Source organism: Sebastes umbrosus, chromosome 4 (assembly GCF_015220745.1).
Source record: "Sebastes umbrosus isolate fSebUmb1 chromosome 4, fSebUmb1.pri, whole genome shotgun sequence".
NCBI classification, from domain to species: Eukaryota; Metazoa; Chordata; class Actinopteri; order Perciformes; family Sebastidae; genus Sebastes; species Sebastes umbrosus.
In genome coordinates this window covers 23711588-23728062 of record NC_051272.1, presented here as the reverse complement: position 1 = coordinate 23728062, position 16475 = coordinate 23711588, and the positions used below count along the sequence as shown (strand labels likewise).

The 16475-nt window shown below is 41.1% G+C and overlaps 1 protein-coding gene and 1 long non-coding RNA gene across 4 annotated transcripts in view; one reads left to right on the top strand and one right to left on the bottom strand.

The window, feature by feature from the left end:
• LOC119486577 overlaps positions 1–16475 on the top strand; it is a 341860-nt gene that overhangs the window by 6891 nt on the left and 318494 nt on the right. The window contains exon 2 of the long non-coding RNA XR_005206558.1: positions 231–233. This is a non-coding gene — a long non-coding RNA (uncharacterized LOC119486577). The remainder of the gene's footprint in view (positions 1–230; positions 234–16475) is intronic.
• ldlrad3 (low density lipoprotein receptor class A domain containing 3) overlaps positions 1–16475 on the bottom strand; it is a 98489-nt gene that overhangs the window by 52207 nt on the left and 29807 nt on the right. For all 3 annotated transcript variants that reach the window (XR_005206557.1, XM_037766761.1, XM_037766760.1), the window contains exon 2: positions 9808–9954. Coding sequence is in view for 2 of the 3 variants with exons in the window: in XM_037766761.1 (XP_037622689.1) it covers positions 9808–9954 (147 nt within the window). In the remaining variant the exon portion in view is untranslated. The remainder of the gene's footprint in view (positions 1–9807; positions 9955–16475) is intronic.

The following is a 16475-nucleotide window of genomic DNA, read 5'->3' as shown; positions in this document are numbered from 1 at the left end:
CATTTCTTCCGCAGGAACATTTTTAATTGAAAACACTGCACTGTACTTTCTCCAAACATCCATACCTCATTTTTTTTTACTATCTTGGATTTAAAATAACAACAACAACTCAAAGGATTCTATCTAAAAGGAAAAATAACGTTCACATCCAGGCCGGGGAGTGTAGCACCGTGGCAATATTTTGGGTTTAAAAGTAAATCATTTGATAATCTAAAATGAAGTTGAAACAGAATGTTTGTCTCCTACTCCCCGTCTGTATCTCTCTTGTGGCTTTGGCATTCATGTCAGGCTGAATCTGACAGCGTAACTCCTGTTGCAGACAGTGTGCTTTGCTCTTCCCCAAATATGCACCTCTCTGCCCCTTCTCTCAACACTTCTCCCCTTTTCTCCCTCTCCTCGATTCCCCAGAGAACAGAATAACTTGTTCGGCGCAGGTAGGATCCGTCGTGATGGGCATGCATGATTGACGGAGTGAGGAGAAAGACTGGAGGAAGAGACTAACAAGAAAGCAAACAGCGCGAGCGGAGCGAGTGGAAGAGAATAGAGGCCCGCGAAGGAGCGGAGACAGCTGAGGGCTTCAAAGGTTTCTCTGACCTTGCTGAGCATTTCTTAGGGGAGGAAATCAATAGGTAATGGAGTCAGGGTGTAAGCAAGAAGGGCAAGGGTAGTTTCAGTCTGGAGGGCTCGGGGATCAGAATAATCATTCTGTACGTTTCACTGTCTGAGCCCTGCACGCTAGTTGTGCAATGCAATAACATTCCGTGTGCAGGAAGAGGCATTGCAACATTATAAAGCTGCCTTCATCTCGAGGGCCAAGCGTTTACGGGCCAACGGCGTTCTGCAAAGCCATCAAACTTCGTGCTAGATGAGGAAGCGAGTGTGGCTCGTATACCATACAAGCGGGCGCGTGTGCAAAATATCAGCAATAATTCAACAACTCCCGATAAAAGGGGAGGGAAAGCAAGGACGTACAGTGAGAAAGCAGCGAGCGATCTGCCAGATAATAGCCCTGCTGCAATATTCATCACAGAAAGCAACGTGCCGCTGAAATTGCCTTGTTTGAACTGGTAGCGCCCCAGCGCTGTATTGTAAAAATGACAAGGCTGCATTTCTTATTCCTTTGAAGATTTCGAAGCAATCGTTTTTGCCTAATTTGTGACTATTGATTGGATGAGGATGGCGTTCAATCTAAAAGACAAAACTGGAAGAGGAAAAAGAGACAGCAGGAGAGAGAATCAGACTAAGAGACTGTATGTAAGACGCTAATCAATATTTCATCCCTGTTCCTTGGTATTAATTACAGCAGCTCATTGATCAGTCAACCATTAAGTACATGGGGATGCACCCGACTCAGTCCCATTAAACCTTCCTCTGCTTTTCTAACTGTTCCTGCTATTAGTGCTCCATATTCTTTTCATTTATCTCTTCATTTCCTTCTCTTCTCTTTTCTATTTTGCTCTCTAGAGTTCTTTTTCTGAGCTGGGACTTAAACAACACACATAAACCGAGACATGCTCCCAAACTCCTTCGATCTCAGAGCAAAGAACACCTATGCACAATGAAGCAGAGCGTGAAAAGAAGACAACAGAAGAAGAACAAAAACCTATCTGTCAGCAGTATATACGGCTCTTTGTGTTCCGAGTCAGTGCATTGGTCACTGTTCTTATCACATAAACACACGCTCCTAATCTTCGCAACCACTTCCGTACACGTGGTGGGTTTGAGTGTGAGCCTCTATATCTAAATCATAACCTGTCTCAAGAGTCTTTTTAGCTGTTTCCACCCCTGCTGTCTAAGAGAATTTTGCTGTTGATAAGCATTTAGCGGCTCTTTTGAACTCAACATCCCGCGGGCATTTTGTGGAGGTCAGTACACAGAAAAACGAAAAAAGCACCATTGATGTTGCTCGAGGCTCCGGCTATGTTATGACTGCAGAGAGCAATAATGTGATAATATTCCAGTAATCCACTGAACTGAATTAATTTTGCTCATAACGTTGTGAAGAGCTAACAGGATCAATAAACAATGCATCGGGTAATGAAAACTCTAAATGGTTATATCCCTCATTGTTATGAAGTATTAATAGACTTTTAAACTAACTGACAAAACATCACCCCCCTTGTGTGGGCCTCCAATTTGCTGTCCTTCCCGTGTGTCTCCGAGTGATTGAATAAAGCAAGCCAGGAGGGAGAGTCGCTACTGGCTCCTACGCTTTACACATACAAATAGGTGAGGTTGCAGCAAATCTTATTGCATAAAGAAGGGTTGCTTAGTGACAAGGGTCAAAGGTTTAATCTGTCTAGGGTTGGTGATTTTCCCTTCTTGAATTTTTTTGTTAAAAGCCAGACAATATCACTTTTGCTGAAGAGTACCCCTGTGGCCACAAGTGACAATTAAAGAATAATAATGGTAAATGCTAAAATGTGTAGCTCAAGTAATAGAGGAGTCATCAAGTCAGCGAACTGACTCGGCAATATCAGCAATAGTCGTCTAAAGTGTGCTAACATTGGCTACCATTAGCTGCTGCTGGACCAAATAAGGCCGTTGCAGTAAAAACCCCAGAGTGCATTGAATTGAGCAATGGCTCATTTTATTGCTTATGAATTCAACGTGTCATTTGAAGTGGAAGATTGTGTTATTTCTTCTATCTTCTTGCTTTAAAGCCTTAATGGCTAAAATGATCCATTATTTCACAAGAAAAAGGGGAATTGTTAGAATGAAGTCACGGAAAACAAATTTCTGTAGAAGAAAACTCTTTTTGATTCTGACTCATTCTATTTATCATCGTGTCATTCATCAGATTTATCTTGCGACCCCTTTTGGGGGGGGGGGGGGTCCACGGGGACCATTGCTCTAAAGAAAATGAGGGAACATCCTGTTTGTGACTGGAATCCCCAAGATTACTGGTTATGTCAATTAGATACTGAGCAAGTGGCAAGACAGGCACATTAGTCTTGATTAAAGGAACAGTGTGTAGCATTTCAGGGGATCTATTAGCAGAAATGAAATATAATATTCATAACTATGTTTTCATTAGTTTATAATCACCTGAAACTAAGAATCTTAGGTTGCGTCAGAAATCGTACATTATGTATTACATACTCAATCGGTGTGTACTATTGTTAAACAAACTTTAGTGTGAATAGTAGTATGTATCTTTTCAGATGCACTGAGCAGTAATTTACGTTGTCACTTCCTGAGAGCCTCCGTGCCAGTTGTAACCACGGTAACCTGTGCCAACCTCATGTGACCAAAACGGCATTGTCTGTTATGAACATTGTCGTTACTAGCGCAATACATTGTGGTATATTTATGCCTCCGCAGTGACCAGCGTTGCATACTGTAATATTTCACCGGAAGTAGTATGCAATTCGTGTACTATTGATTTCATACTAAGGTTTCGAACATATCTCACATACTGTTTTAGCGTACTAAATAGCGTGTTAGTATGGAATTTCGGACACAACCTCAGTCTCTCTCTTAGTCTCTCTAGCTTAGAACGAGCCCTTCATATCTACCTAAAGAGCGGGTCCTGAAGGCCACCACAGTTCTCCGACACGCTTGTGAAATTGCGGTAACATGAGTCGCAGAGTGCAAAACCGTGGTACCACCAACCACCGTCTGACTTCCGTTGCTCCTAAAGTAGTGTTATTATGGTAAGAATGGCCTCTGAAAAAGGCGAACGGCGTTAGTATGGTTTTGCCCTTGGCGGCTCACGTTACAGCAGTCTTGGAAAGGGAGGAGTGAGCGGAAGGGTACTCAGTTGGTTTCAATCCGCAACCACACCACTAGATGTCAGCAAATCCCACACACTGTACCTTTAAAGACATGCAATGCATTTTGAGCAGAATATGAGGAGATGAGTGAGCAGCCCTTCTGTGTGGATGATTCTGTGTGCTCTGATCTTTGCTCTTTAAGAGCCACTGGCCCTGCTGATGGCCCTTCTAGTTAAAAGCAGAGTAAAAGTTGAACTTGCACTCGTCTGTAAGTGTTTAATTCTGAATACATGACTTCCTCCACACACAGAAGCCTCAGCCTGCATGACCGCTAGTTTAGAACACATCCTTTCTTTTCTCTCTCTCCCCAAACTGTATTTCTGTCCATCTCATCTTTGATTCCCCACTTCTTGCTCTAAACATCATGTCCACTCACCCTTTCGGCCCCGCTACGCATCTGTCCTCGCTCCCCTGCTCATGCCCTGCCTAGACAAGGGCAAAGAGGCTAATCCTGGCTCTGAGGCCCAGTAAGCTCAGTCAGCTCTCCTTCTTCTCTCCTCTGTCAGGATCCATTTCGTCTAACACTCTCTCAGGCTGTCGTTATGGACACCGGAGAGCAGGGTGGTGCTTTTGACCTCTTTGTGCGAGGAATTAGTCAGCAGCCTGTCACTGAATCTTTGCTTGAAAAACCCCTCAGACCTGCCAACACATACACAGAGGCACACTGACGTAGAGCAGATGCTCAATATTGGAGATACTGTAAAAGCTACTGATATGTTTTCATCTAAAATCCAGTTACGTGGTGCAAAGACGAGGTTACCCCCAAAAAATTGGACTTGATTAAAATGATCTGCAGGGGGGGTCCTGGCCTTGAAAGCAGGACAGCAAATACAATAAGCTGCATCTTTAACTCAATAAGACTCAGGCTGGAGTTATTACGTCTCTTCTCTCAGCCCAGACTGTTATTAAAGAGCCAGCGAAAAGTACTTACATGACTCGAGTTGACCCTTGTGCTGGAGGGGACCGGAAGAACAAACAAACAAGAGAGGAGCAGCAGGGCTCGGGAGGAAGGGAGAAGCCTCTCTCTTCTAGGTGAATAAACATTCCCCTGACCATTCGAGAGACAATTCCTGACCTGTGAGGCGTAGCAGACTGGGACACAAGTGAATAAATAAAGGAGAGAGGCAAATGCAGACCAGGTTTGCATGATTCTATTCTGAACTTCCTCCCCCACTGATAGCACTGGAATAAAATATAGTCAGGTCAACAAAAAAGGCAGAAAGAAGTTTATTTCTGCCGGTGAAAAATGAAAATCTGCCAGGCAGTGTCATTCTAAGTGCATGTGTGGGTGGTTCGGCCTTGCAAAGCACTTTAGTACAGATTGGATCGATGCATCCCAGTATGTGCAAGTCAGCGCGCTTTGCAAAACTGTATCAAAGTTTTACAAATTTCATACAGATTTCAAAAGAAAATTGATCTTCCCATGTTCCGCCAGGTAATTTGCAAATCCAAATTGATTTGTTCTCCTTGGTGCTTCCCCCGTTAGCTACATAGTTTCCAAAAATTCTCATTAATGAGACACCAGGGAGATGTCACCATGTGTGACCTTTACCTCAGGCTCTGCGCAGGTATTCCCTGGATCAGAGATACGCACATCAGCACAATCTGCTGGCTGAACAGCGTGGGCTTACGAGGGATCTACTCTTCAACTACAGCTGCCTTCGGGTGCAAATGTGCGTGGTAAAAATAGAGACTCCTCCTGGAGCAAAATATGTAGCAGAGAATTTTATGAGTTCACAAATACATAAAGTTGTGTGTATATATGTGTGAGTATATACTGTATGTGTTAAATGATCTGGTTTCATCCCTAGTCATTTACAATGGACTAAATAAGGAAAGCAAGTGGTCAAAAGTAGGTCTGGGAGATAATTCAATATGATAATTTATCATCTTTCAACGGAATTGCATCGTGATTAAATCATATATCGTGATACACGGTCGCGTTGTCTAAATTGATAATAGCAAGCACATACTAACTTGAATTTCTTATGGGAATACCCCAGTGTAGTTAAATCACACTATTGTATCACTCATACTGCATGTAAACATAGCCAGTGCATGGCTGGAAATATTTATTTATTTTTTCTTTATAATTTCACTTGAAACTGTTATAAATTCTTAATTAAATAAAAAAGTTCTGTACTATTCTGTAAGTATTTAATTAACACAGGAGTATACAAAAATAGGTTTTACCATGTGATTATTTCATATAGACTCAAGCTCTCAAAGTTAACGCGATAATAACGCGAAAACTGGCAAGGCCATTTTCAAAGGTATCCCTCGACCTCTGACCTCAAGATATGTGAATGAAAATGGGTTTTATAGGTACCCATGAGTCTCCACTTTACAGACATGCCCACTTTATGATGATCACATGCAGCGATTATATATTTTAATAAATTGACAGCCCTAATTTAGACTATTTATTTATTGAATTAGAAAACAAGCATGCTATATCTTGATATATATCGTTATCAAGATATGAAATTACCTATATCGATATAGAATATTTTGACTACACCGCCCAGCCCTAGTCAAAAGTCTTCAAAAAAAGCTACAAATATCTACATTGATGGACAATTAAAACACATGTTCTTGGAAACCTCATGTCAGAGGCCAACTGCTCATATTACAGATGGGAGGAAATTGAATATCGGGTGGTGGTCAACACTGATCTGCCTCCGTGCTAATGACTGTGAATGCAAAGGACAGTGGCCAGGCATCATCAGATACACTGTGTTATTTCCTAATTGGTTATATAAAGGTAAAAGAAAAGTCAGTCCAATAGCAATATTCCACAAAATAAAAGTATTTTTTTAGTACTTTCTGAGGAGCCTGCACTGAAACACACTATCCATGTAGCTCGATGACAGAAGGAGAATAAGTTGAGTCAACAAACTCTCTTTCAAGTCAGCATATTTACTATCTCCCTCTGTTAAATATATATATATAACCGTGAGTGTGTGTGTGTTTTCTTAGAGAGGGGTGTCTAATTATGATTCTTCTTGCAGAGAATCCAGCACTGCAGTCTCAAAGCTTCCAGGCATTGTGTTCTCCTCAGATAATAGACATCCAGACAGAGCTCCTGTTGTTGCAACCATAATGAGTCATCCTCTATACCTCCTCTGCTCCCCTGCTTCTTCTTTCCTGACTCCCTTGTCTCCCCCCTCCCTCCCTCCGCCTATCTGTCTGACCCTGCAGAGCCCCTAATGGAGCAAGAGGTTTGTCTGGGGATTTTTTGTGAAAGCAGTCGCCGGAGATATCGACTGACAACTAGCCATCTCTTTGAAGATAATAAGGCCCACTTATGCCAGAGCAGATAATGTAGATGTCGACAACAAACACAAAATAGTCCTCTGACAGACAACCAGAGAGGCAGGCTGAGTTTGATGCTTTATGATAACTTGCTTTCATCTTTAGCGGGATAGCATGTAGTGTCAGCAGCAGACAAAAAGTTTTGCTTGTCTAAAGTGAAAGTACTCGAGGTGAATTGGAGTGTAATGAACTGAAACAAGAGCTGTGCGATTAGATTAAATCAGGAGCACTTAATGTATCTAATTCTGAGGCAATTAGTCTCAATGCATCGGGATATTATTTTTCCCGGTCTGACAGTGGCTGACAGTTTAAGGCCATTGAGTGATGAGAATCTGGGGCACAGAACCCATCTCATCATCTAAGTAGAGTAAGACTTTCTTTAAGTTACAGAGATGTCAGTATAGAGGTGCCCTAAAGAATATAGTCTCGGACACCTCTTGAAATGTTCCTATTTATAGAACTTAAAATGACAAAGGCATAACTAACTAAGAAGCAGTGGTGGAGGAAATATTCAGACATTTTACTTAAGTAAAAGTACCAATACCACACTGTGAAAATACTCTGTTACAAGTCAAATTGAAAATTTAAAATGTTACTTAAATAAAAGCATGTAAGAAAAATGTACTTAAAGTATTAACAGTAGGGCTGTCAATCGATTCAAATAGTTAATCGTCGCGATTAATCGCAAATTAATCACACATTTTTTTATATGTTTAAAATGTGCATTAAGTATTTAATACTCTTATCAACATGTGAGTGGACAAATATGCTTGCTCTACGCAAATGTATGTATGTATTAATTATTGGAAATCAATTAACAACACAAAACAATGACAAATATTGTCCAAAAACTCTCACAGGAACTGCATTTAGAATAAAAACATTATGCTCCAATCATAACATGGCAAACTGCAGCCCAACAGGCAAAAACAGCTGTCAGTGTGTCAGTGTGCTGACTTGACTATGACTTGATCCAAACTGCATGTGATTATCACAAAGTGGGCATGTCTGTAAAGGGGAGACTCGTGGGTACCCATAGAACCCATTTTCATTCGCATATCTTGAGGTCAGAGGTCAAGGGACCCCTTTGAAAATCGCTATGCCAGTTTTTCCTTGGCAAAATGTAGCGTAAATTTGGAGAGTTATTTAGCCTCCTTCTCGACAAGCTAGTATGACATGGCTGGTACAAATGGATTGCTTAGGTTTTCTAGTTTCATATAATGCCAGTAGCTTTAATATCAAGACCGCTAACCAAAAATTGGAAGTTGCGTTAATGTGTTAAAGAAATTAGTGCCGTTAAAACAAATTTGCGTTAACGCGTTATTGCGTTAACTTTGACAGCCCTAATTATAAGAAAAAGTACTCATTGCAGAAAAATGTCCCCTGTGACCGACTATTATATCATTAGATTATTATTACATGCGTAATGTCAAAGCAGGATTTTACTGTTGTAAAAATATTTTAAAATAAATATTATAGCTATATATACTGTATATATATATATATATATACATATATAGGTAGTTTCATCTAAAACAATCATATCATATTTTATAAGCTATTCATACGTTTTGTGTGCAAAAATCTTCATCTGAAAATTAACTAAATCTGTCAAATAAATTCCATGGAGTAAAAAGCACAATATTTCCCTCTGAGATGTAGTGGAGTGGAAGTAGAAAATGGCATGACAAGAAAAGACTTTAAATAAAGTACAAATGCCCTTAGTTACATTCCACCACAGCTAAAAAGATTGATGACAGCAAAGTTTGGCTATGTGGGCTGCGTGTGTGTGTGTGTGTGTCTGTATTTGTGCTGGCATGCCATGGGACACAACTTTGCTGAAAGTAGTCAGCCCGTTCCCTGAGCTGCCAACAAGAGAGAACAGTGAGAGAAGTGACTGCTGGAGGAGGAGAAAGGAAGAAAATGAGAGAGATGACAGAATGGAGGACAAACCATATGTGAGGGAGGGTTTTTTTTGGCAGGGAATTAGCTGTGTGTAAAAAAGAAAAAAATCCCTGCAAGAAGATGGTTATGCTTTTCTAATTGGAAACAAGCCTCTGTGAAGCAAATTACAAGCCAAAAGCCAAAAATCATCAGATGAGATCGGGCGCAGAGAGGAGTGAAAACGAGAATGCGAGACCGTTAAAGAGATGAATATATGGGGAGATGGTGGTGTGGGGGGGGGTTACATTCAGTGTGGCGGGGCCTCAAAGTCAATCTTCATCAGCTATCCCATCTTTGTGTGCAGCTCTGGCTGTGATGGGAGGGGGAAGAGGAGGAGCAGCGGACGAGACAGATCAAAGCCAACTAAAAGTGAGGATCAAAACGGAACTATTACTGTAGCCTTACAGTAGAATTATGCATGTGCCACTATTCCTGCGCACACAAGTAATCGGCCTTTGCTTTGATGGTATTAAGTTTTGCCCCGGTGCTAAACTGGGGCCGTGAGTCTGGCGGGGAGGAGGATGTGTGCACGCTGAGGGGGGAGAGGCACGGATTGAGGATAGAAGTTCATTTAAATTGCCAGAGAATTAGGTTTAAATGGTCTTTATGGCTCTATGGGGAGGGACGGGAGAATGCTGGATGGTGAGAGACGAATTCAGGAGTTGAGAAGACATGACGTGACTCTAAATAGGGTATCTGGCTTCAGTGCTTTAAGGGCAAAGCTAGGGGCTGAAAAAAAAGGATTTGATAATGGAGTCTAAACTGGACTTACGGCAGCCTTTCTCGTCGCTCCTGTCGAAGCAGTCGGGCAATCCGTCGCACTGCCACCCACCTGGGACACACTTCCCATCTCCGCACATAAAGTTTCCAGGGATGTTGCACTCTGTGGTGAAGTTGTTCCCTGGGAGCAGCTGGCTCTCTGATTGAGAAACAGATAGAATGACACAGGAAGAGAAAGAGAGAACAGATTATTACAATCTCGCTCCACAAAGAAAATTAAACAGGTGGAGAGATATATTGCATTCCAGCGATACTCATCAACCCAGTCAAAAATGGAAGCCTGTTATTATCTCCGTTCTCTAAAGATAGAAAACAATAAAGGCAGTGGCTCTCTTTAAAAAGCCATATCAATCTGCGGGGCGAATAAACAGAGGACGATCTCATGAATACAAAAGCAGAGGAGGTCATTCAGTGTTAACAGTGTTGCGGGCGTAAGCTTCAAGTTTAGAGCTGGGCAGCATCATAATCGGGCAGATAAGGAAACAAACACCAAAGAACGCTCACATACAAACAAAAGCACACATGTATGTCTTGGATATAGATGCATAGATACGCACACACAGTCACCAGAAACAAACACGTTCAGCAGAAAGTGCCCTGAGCTCGTTCGGGGCATTTCTAGTTGACGCAGTGCAGCTGCGGTATAATGGGCTGGAATGTGAAACATGGCCTTTTGGCTGAGGTTTGACACTATGCGGTGAACAGTTTAGCTCGTAAACAAAACTATAGGAGCGGTAATGAGGAGTTCCGGACAGACCGGGGAACACTTTCATGCTGCAGTGCTGCAACTGGGTTCAGCTGGTATAGACCACTCTATTACACTTGAGAGCAGCATGCAGGAGGTGTACCTGGACCTTTAAGCCTTAACTGATGGCGTGGTTAACCAGTAAAGTGACTGTTTGGGGTTACACTATGTATCTCGCTTTCTTGAAACGACTCTGATTGTGAAGAGCAGTGATGTGACAATGATTTTAAAAAAGTGGAATTACCGCCTTGCGATTGTATGCCTCCACCAACCAGTCAAGTTGCAGTTTACATCCATGTCTGTCCAGAATGTCATCACTACATCACTTTATTCTGTTAGACATTTGTGAGAAATTGTCATAATTAGCACATGGATTCTTGAGTTATGGCCAAAAGTGTGTTTTGTCCACCAAACTTTTTGTCCAAGTGGACATTTGTGCCAAATTCCATCAAGATCCAAGCATTCCTGAAATATCACATTCACGAGATTGGACCGGATGGACATACGGACAAACAGACGGGCATACAGACATACAGACGGATAACCCTAAAACATAATGCCTGTCGCTGGCGTGGAGGCATGAAAAGATGCTGCACTGAACAGTTACAGTATATCCATATTATCATTACTAACTGACCATTTAAATCATATTTCATAGGGATGCAAAGAGATTAAAAAGGAAATTTAAGAATTTAGTTAAATTCAAATATATTACGTTACATATGTAAGGAAAGTTCAATCAATATTTGTGAACATGAGCTCCTCTCTCTCAAAGCCAGAAACCAGAGAAGTAAGTCTCAAACTTGTGACCTCATAGGGTATAAAGTCTGGAGCTGCTCCACAGATAAAGAACGGGAGACTGATTTTATGGACCCACAGAATGTTTGTTTGCTTTTTTATACCCAAATGAGCTTTATTCTATTGTTGTGTTCTCAGTTGTGAAATAGAAAATGTCCCCATATACTCAGAATACTCCCCTGGGTGCTCTCAGTGTCATCTATAACATTTTTCCTAATTCATTGTCTATGGAGCTGTTCCACACTTTATACCCTATGACATCACAAGTTTTTTGGATTTGGGAGAGAATTGTTCATGTTGACTAATATGTTTTGGACTGTCTTAGACCATAGGAATAACATGTATGAATTTTGAAAATGGGCATATTTCCCCTTTAAATATCGTCCTATTATAGTGCTGTTCAAAGAAAAGATGCTGTCTCTGTTCTTCCAATATTTAAATATAAATCAGATAAATGACCTCGCTTTGTGCAGGGTTTGTTTTCTCTATTTAATCATTACAGAGACACATTCTCGACGAGGCAGTGTGCATTACTGAGGGATTCATTGTACTGCGGTACAAATGGAAAGGTTTAACCTTTGAGTGCTTGTAAAATTCATAACCAGATCTCACAGGTTCACAGTTAGTTGATATTCTCTTAGTAGATGTAGCCAGTTCCCAGAGTGGAGCTGAATAACTGACACATAGAAATCATCGTCCTTACATCATCCCTCTCTGCTGCACTTTTACCGCAGCAGGTGGTGGAAACCAGATAGATCCTCTCATGAGAGAGCACGACCCTTCTGATCCTCTGACTGTCGGGATGATGCAAACCCCTCTTTTGTCTCTTGCAATATACAGGAGGGGAAGTGAGGGATAAAGAGAAAGGGCTCTTGTAATTTATGAGGAAAGCATTCCAATTATCATTTCTCACTGGTGGGAGGACCCAGCAAACGCAACTGTCGATACATATTAGGGATCACTGCCTTCACAAAAAACAAATAGTGTGCCTGCTTTTTATTATTACACCTGTGTGGTGTAATATTTCAGTAAACAGAATAACACCAATCCCAGTGGTGTTGCAGACAGCATTTCTTGTAGACAGTAATTTACCATGTTGAGCCTCTTAAATATATATATAAACAGGCCTCCAGGTATGTGTGAAAGTAACCAAATGTCATTTTTTGTTATCTAATCTGAAAAAACACCACCATCTTCGCACAATCTACCCTGGCTTTTCCCCTCCTGTCCTTGTTTGTTTGGCTCTTTCTGACAAAGGGAAATACGTAGAGATGCACACTTTGGAGAGAAATAGAGAGAGGAACAAGGACACAGTAATGTTGGACACTTGTTTACCCTCTATCTGAATTGTTCTTGGTAATGTAACCTTGTATTTCTATGTACTAGTGCAGTGCCCATTCAGAGCGCACACCCGTCCGGAACGGGATGATTGCTTGCAACGTTGTCGAGAACCGCGATTTGGCTGCTTATACCTGCCAAGTGTGCAGTTGATACAGACAGAGATTCCTTGCTTTATAGTTAGATGATGCTACTACAGCGCGACCTATTGGCCAAATGGAACCTAATTTGTCATGGTCACTCAAACATCATATCTACATATGTCCACCAAATGTGGTCACAATAGCAGAAAGCGTTCAGGAGATATGACATTTTTTGTAATAAAAGTTGAGGGCCAACTATAGCAAAACTGTATGGAACATCAACAATCAAAAAAAGATTTTTTTTCCGGCTTGACAATTACTCAAAATTTGTAGGAGGAGTAGCAAAAAAATCCGAATTGGACATAATTCAAAATGGTGGAAAACCAATTTAGATGCAAATGGGCGTGGTTTGTTTCGGATAGTTATGGTTCATAAGACACAGGCTAAAACATTAATTCATTGTTATAGCGCCACCATCTGGTGAAATTGCACCACATTCGACACTGCACTCCATTGGGTCCCCAGCAACACACCCGCCAAGAGTGAAGTCGATCAGATGAACGGTTCTCGAGATGTGCAAAGGACACACAGACGGACAAACAGAGATTCCTTGCTTTATAGTTGGAAGATGCTACAGATTCCTCAGCAGCCAGCAGCCTTCATGAGGGTTTACAGACCTACAAATTGACACACAGACAAATGTGATTGGGGTCACGCAATGTCAACATAACAACTAAACAAAATGCTATGTAAATGTCCATTCAGACCAAAGCAGGACAAGCGTAGGCGGGAGCCATGTGAAAGGACTTCAAAGAGCTGGCGGTTCGAGAGGCATCAGGTTAATTGGAGAGTTGCTTTGAGAGCATGAGAGTGAAAGACGGGGAGCACAGAGAGAGGACTGTATGGGTTGTGTGTGTGTGTTTGAGAGACGGCCAAAAAGAGTGAATAAAGAAGGTTGACGGACAGCTCAACTTTTCCCATGAGTCTCTGACAATTCTTGCATCCGAGTTCCTCTTGTGGTAGCCTCAACACATCTTATTGCTGTCATTCTATCAATACAGAACAGCGGTTTACCGTTAAGGTAACTAATGTGGCCACCTCATTACCACAGTAACTGTGGCTTCACCACTCATTAGAGGCTGCTCTATGAGCTTGTTAACTACTGTTCTCTGTAGGCACTGCAAGGCCACCTGGAGAACTTTAATGGACATGACAGTGTCCATGCACGGTGACTCACTCATTCATCCTGTTTGCTTTGAACCATTACGTTGTGGATATCTCGGAGCACAGCTGCACAAAACTGCTGTGTGCAACGGCGGTCACACGGTGTGTGTGTGAGGGAGAACTGGAGGAGATAAGGCAGGGATGACGCTGGACGTCTGTGTATCTTGCTGGGGGAAGTGTAGACCAATTACTCAGGGTAAATATTGACTATACCATCCTTGCCTCTGCCTCCCACCCTTCCCCACCCTCCACCATGCCTGTGTCCACTAAGGCCCTATTTAGACTGTTAAAGCATAGAGCGTGGAATCTTTCCGGCATCAGCTGGATACCTTTTTTTTTTAATTAGCATTTACATTTGCGCTACTTCCAAGAAGTTTCACCGGTTCACTCGGGGTGACATTCTTCCCTCTCCGTCTTTTCGCTCAGCTGCTGTTGCTGGTGGTAAAGTATATGGAGTGTGCACCTCTCTTGCCTCAATTATAATTTGAAAACAACAACAAACTCACAGCATAAACATGACTCTAATTTCCCAGTGGTTCTGAATAATACTGAAATCACTTTTGGTATATTTTTTGCAATATTTTCTAAAAGGCAAAATCATCCCTAATGCAATCTTTCGAGATATAAGTAACATGCAATATGAGCATGACTGCTGTGCTGTGTTAGATTATATTCACAACATAAGGGCACTAATGAAAGCAAACATCTCATATATTAATACATAATTTAAAGATCAGATATTTTTTAAGACCTATAAAAATACTCTGCATTAAATGATAATATGTCTGATATGATTTCCCCACCAAAATGTTCAATTACTTTGTTCAAAATCTACTCAATATGGAAATATGTCTTGTTTCAAAATTGCAAGTGCAGAACACATTTCTCCTACTTCACTGAAAAGTCCATTCCAGTCCACAATTTTTCACATCATCACACTCCTGTAAATTGCAAATTTGTCCATTATTGGCTTCCAAACTAGTTATGATATCACAAAAATCCTGCTTGTGTAATATTAGATTCAAGGTGAGAACAGCGAAACATTCCTCCCTCAGCAGAATGTGAAGACAGCCTTCTAGCGTCAAACTCTGTACCTTCTGCACAGTGAAGGTCAAACATCCAAGAGAAGAAATAAAAAGAAAAACGCATTTTTAAAAACACACTCCTCTGCTCAACATGTTGGTGGTGGTAATGCAAAAGGAAACACAGTAATGTGCCTGCAAAGGCAAGGAAGAAGACTACAAGCCAGCAAACACAGATGTAAACTAATGGTTTTGCAAATGTTTTATGAGGAAACCGTTCAACATGTTTGTCAGTTGAGAAAAACAAATACAAGAAAATTCCTCAGGGCACCTTTAATCAAAACAGGCATTTCTGGGTTAAAGCGAGGAATACATTCAAACTCATCCCACATTCAAATAAAATCATGAAATTAAAATGTTGGGGATGGGTATGCTTCTTGACGTCTAATTATCTCTTGAGTATATGGTTTTGACATTTATTTTAGAAGGTGATTACTTTTTGCATAATTGGAATTGGAAAGATCTGCGTTCCCACAACCTCTTAAAAGGGTCGTCAATTATTGAATATCTTTGACCACTGTTGCCATTAAATGGCAAGCTTCCAACTGTTATTCCATGATTTTCCACGGGTACACTTCATCCATAATGATTCTGGAAATGGCAGCCTGGAGACTTCAGTACGCCCTGAGCAATTCTCTGAATATGCAAACAGGGACCGCGAGAGGCAGCCTACGGTCCAGCCACCCACATGAATATTCTCATACCAAATGTCAACGTGCCACCCCAACACTGGACAGCTAATATGGTAATAAAATCTATATTGCTCTTGACAGAACATATTGAAAATTTAATAAACCTTTAAGCGTATAGATGGCTTCCTTTATAAGACCCCTTCTGGGTATTCTGGACGTAATTGCTTAGGGCTGAATGATTTTGAAAAAATATCTAATTGCGGTTATTTTGACGGATATTGCAATTACGATGTGATTTGCAATATCGGAGGGAATAATCATTTTTACAGCATTATTCTCATTTTCATTGAAAAACATATTAATAATATGATCATGGTGTGATTTTTGCAGGGATCTGTAGAAAACAAAGATGTTTTCTTAAGTCTGTAGAATATGATGTGTAGACCACATCTCTGCAGCACCACAATATTTCATTGAAAATGGTATTTTTGACACATAATTGCACAGTCATCAATTTGAAAACTGAAGTAGGCCATATTGCGGTACAATTTTGATTAATTGTGCAGCCCTATAACTGCTGCTACAATACTCAACAGGGAGACGGAGGAAAGTACCGCGTGGTGGGAGGAACCGAAAAAAAATGCCATAAATTGTTAACACGGCAGTATATGCCGGGAAAACATAAATGTCAGCTCACTCAGGAAAAGGAGAGGCAAAGATGAGTAGATGAAGGGGAACAAATGCGAGGGGAGGGAAGA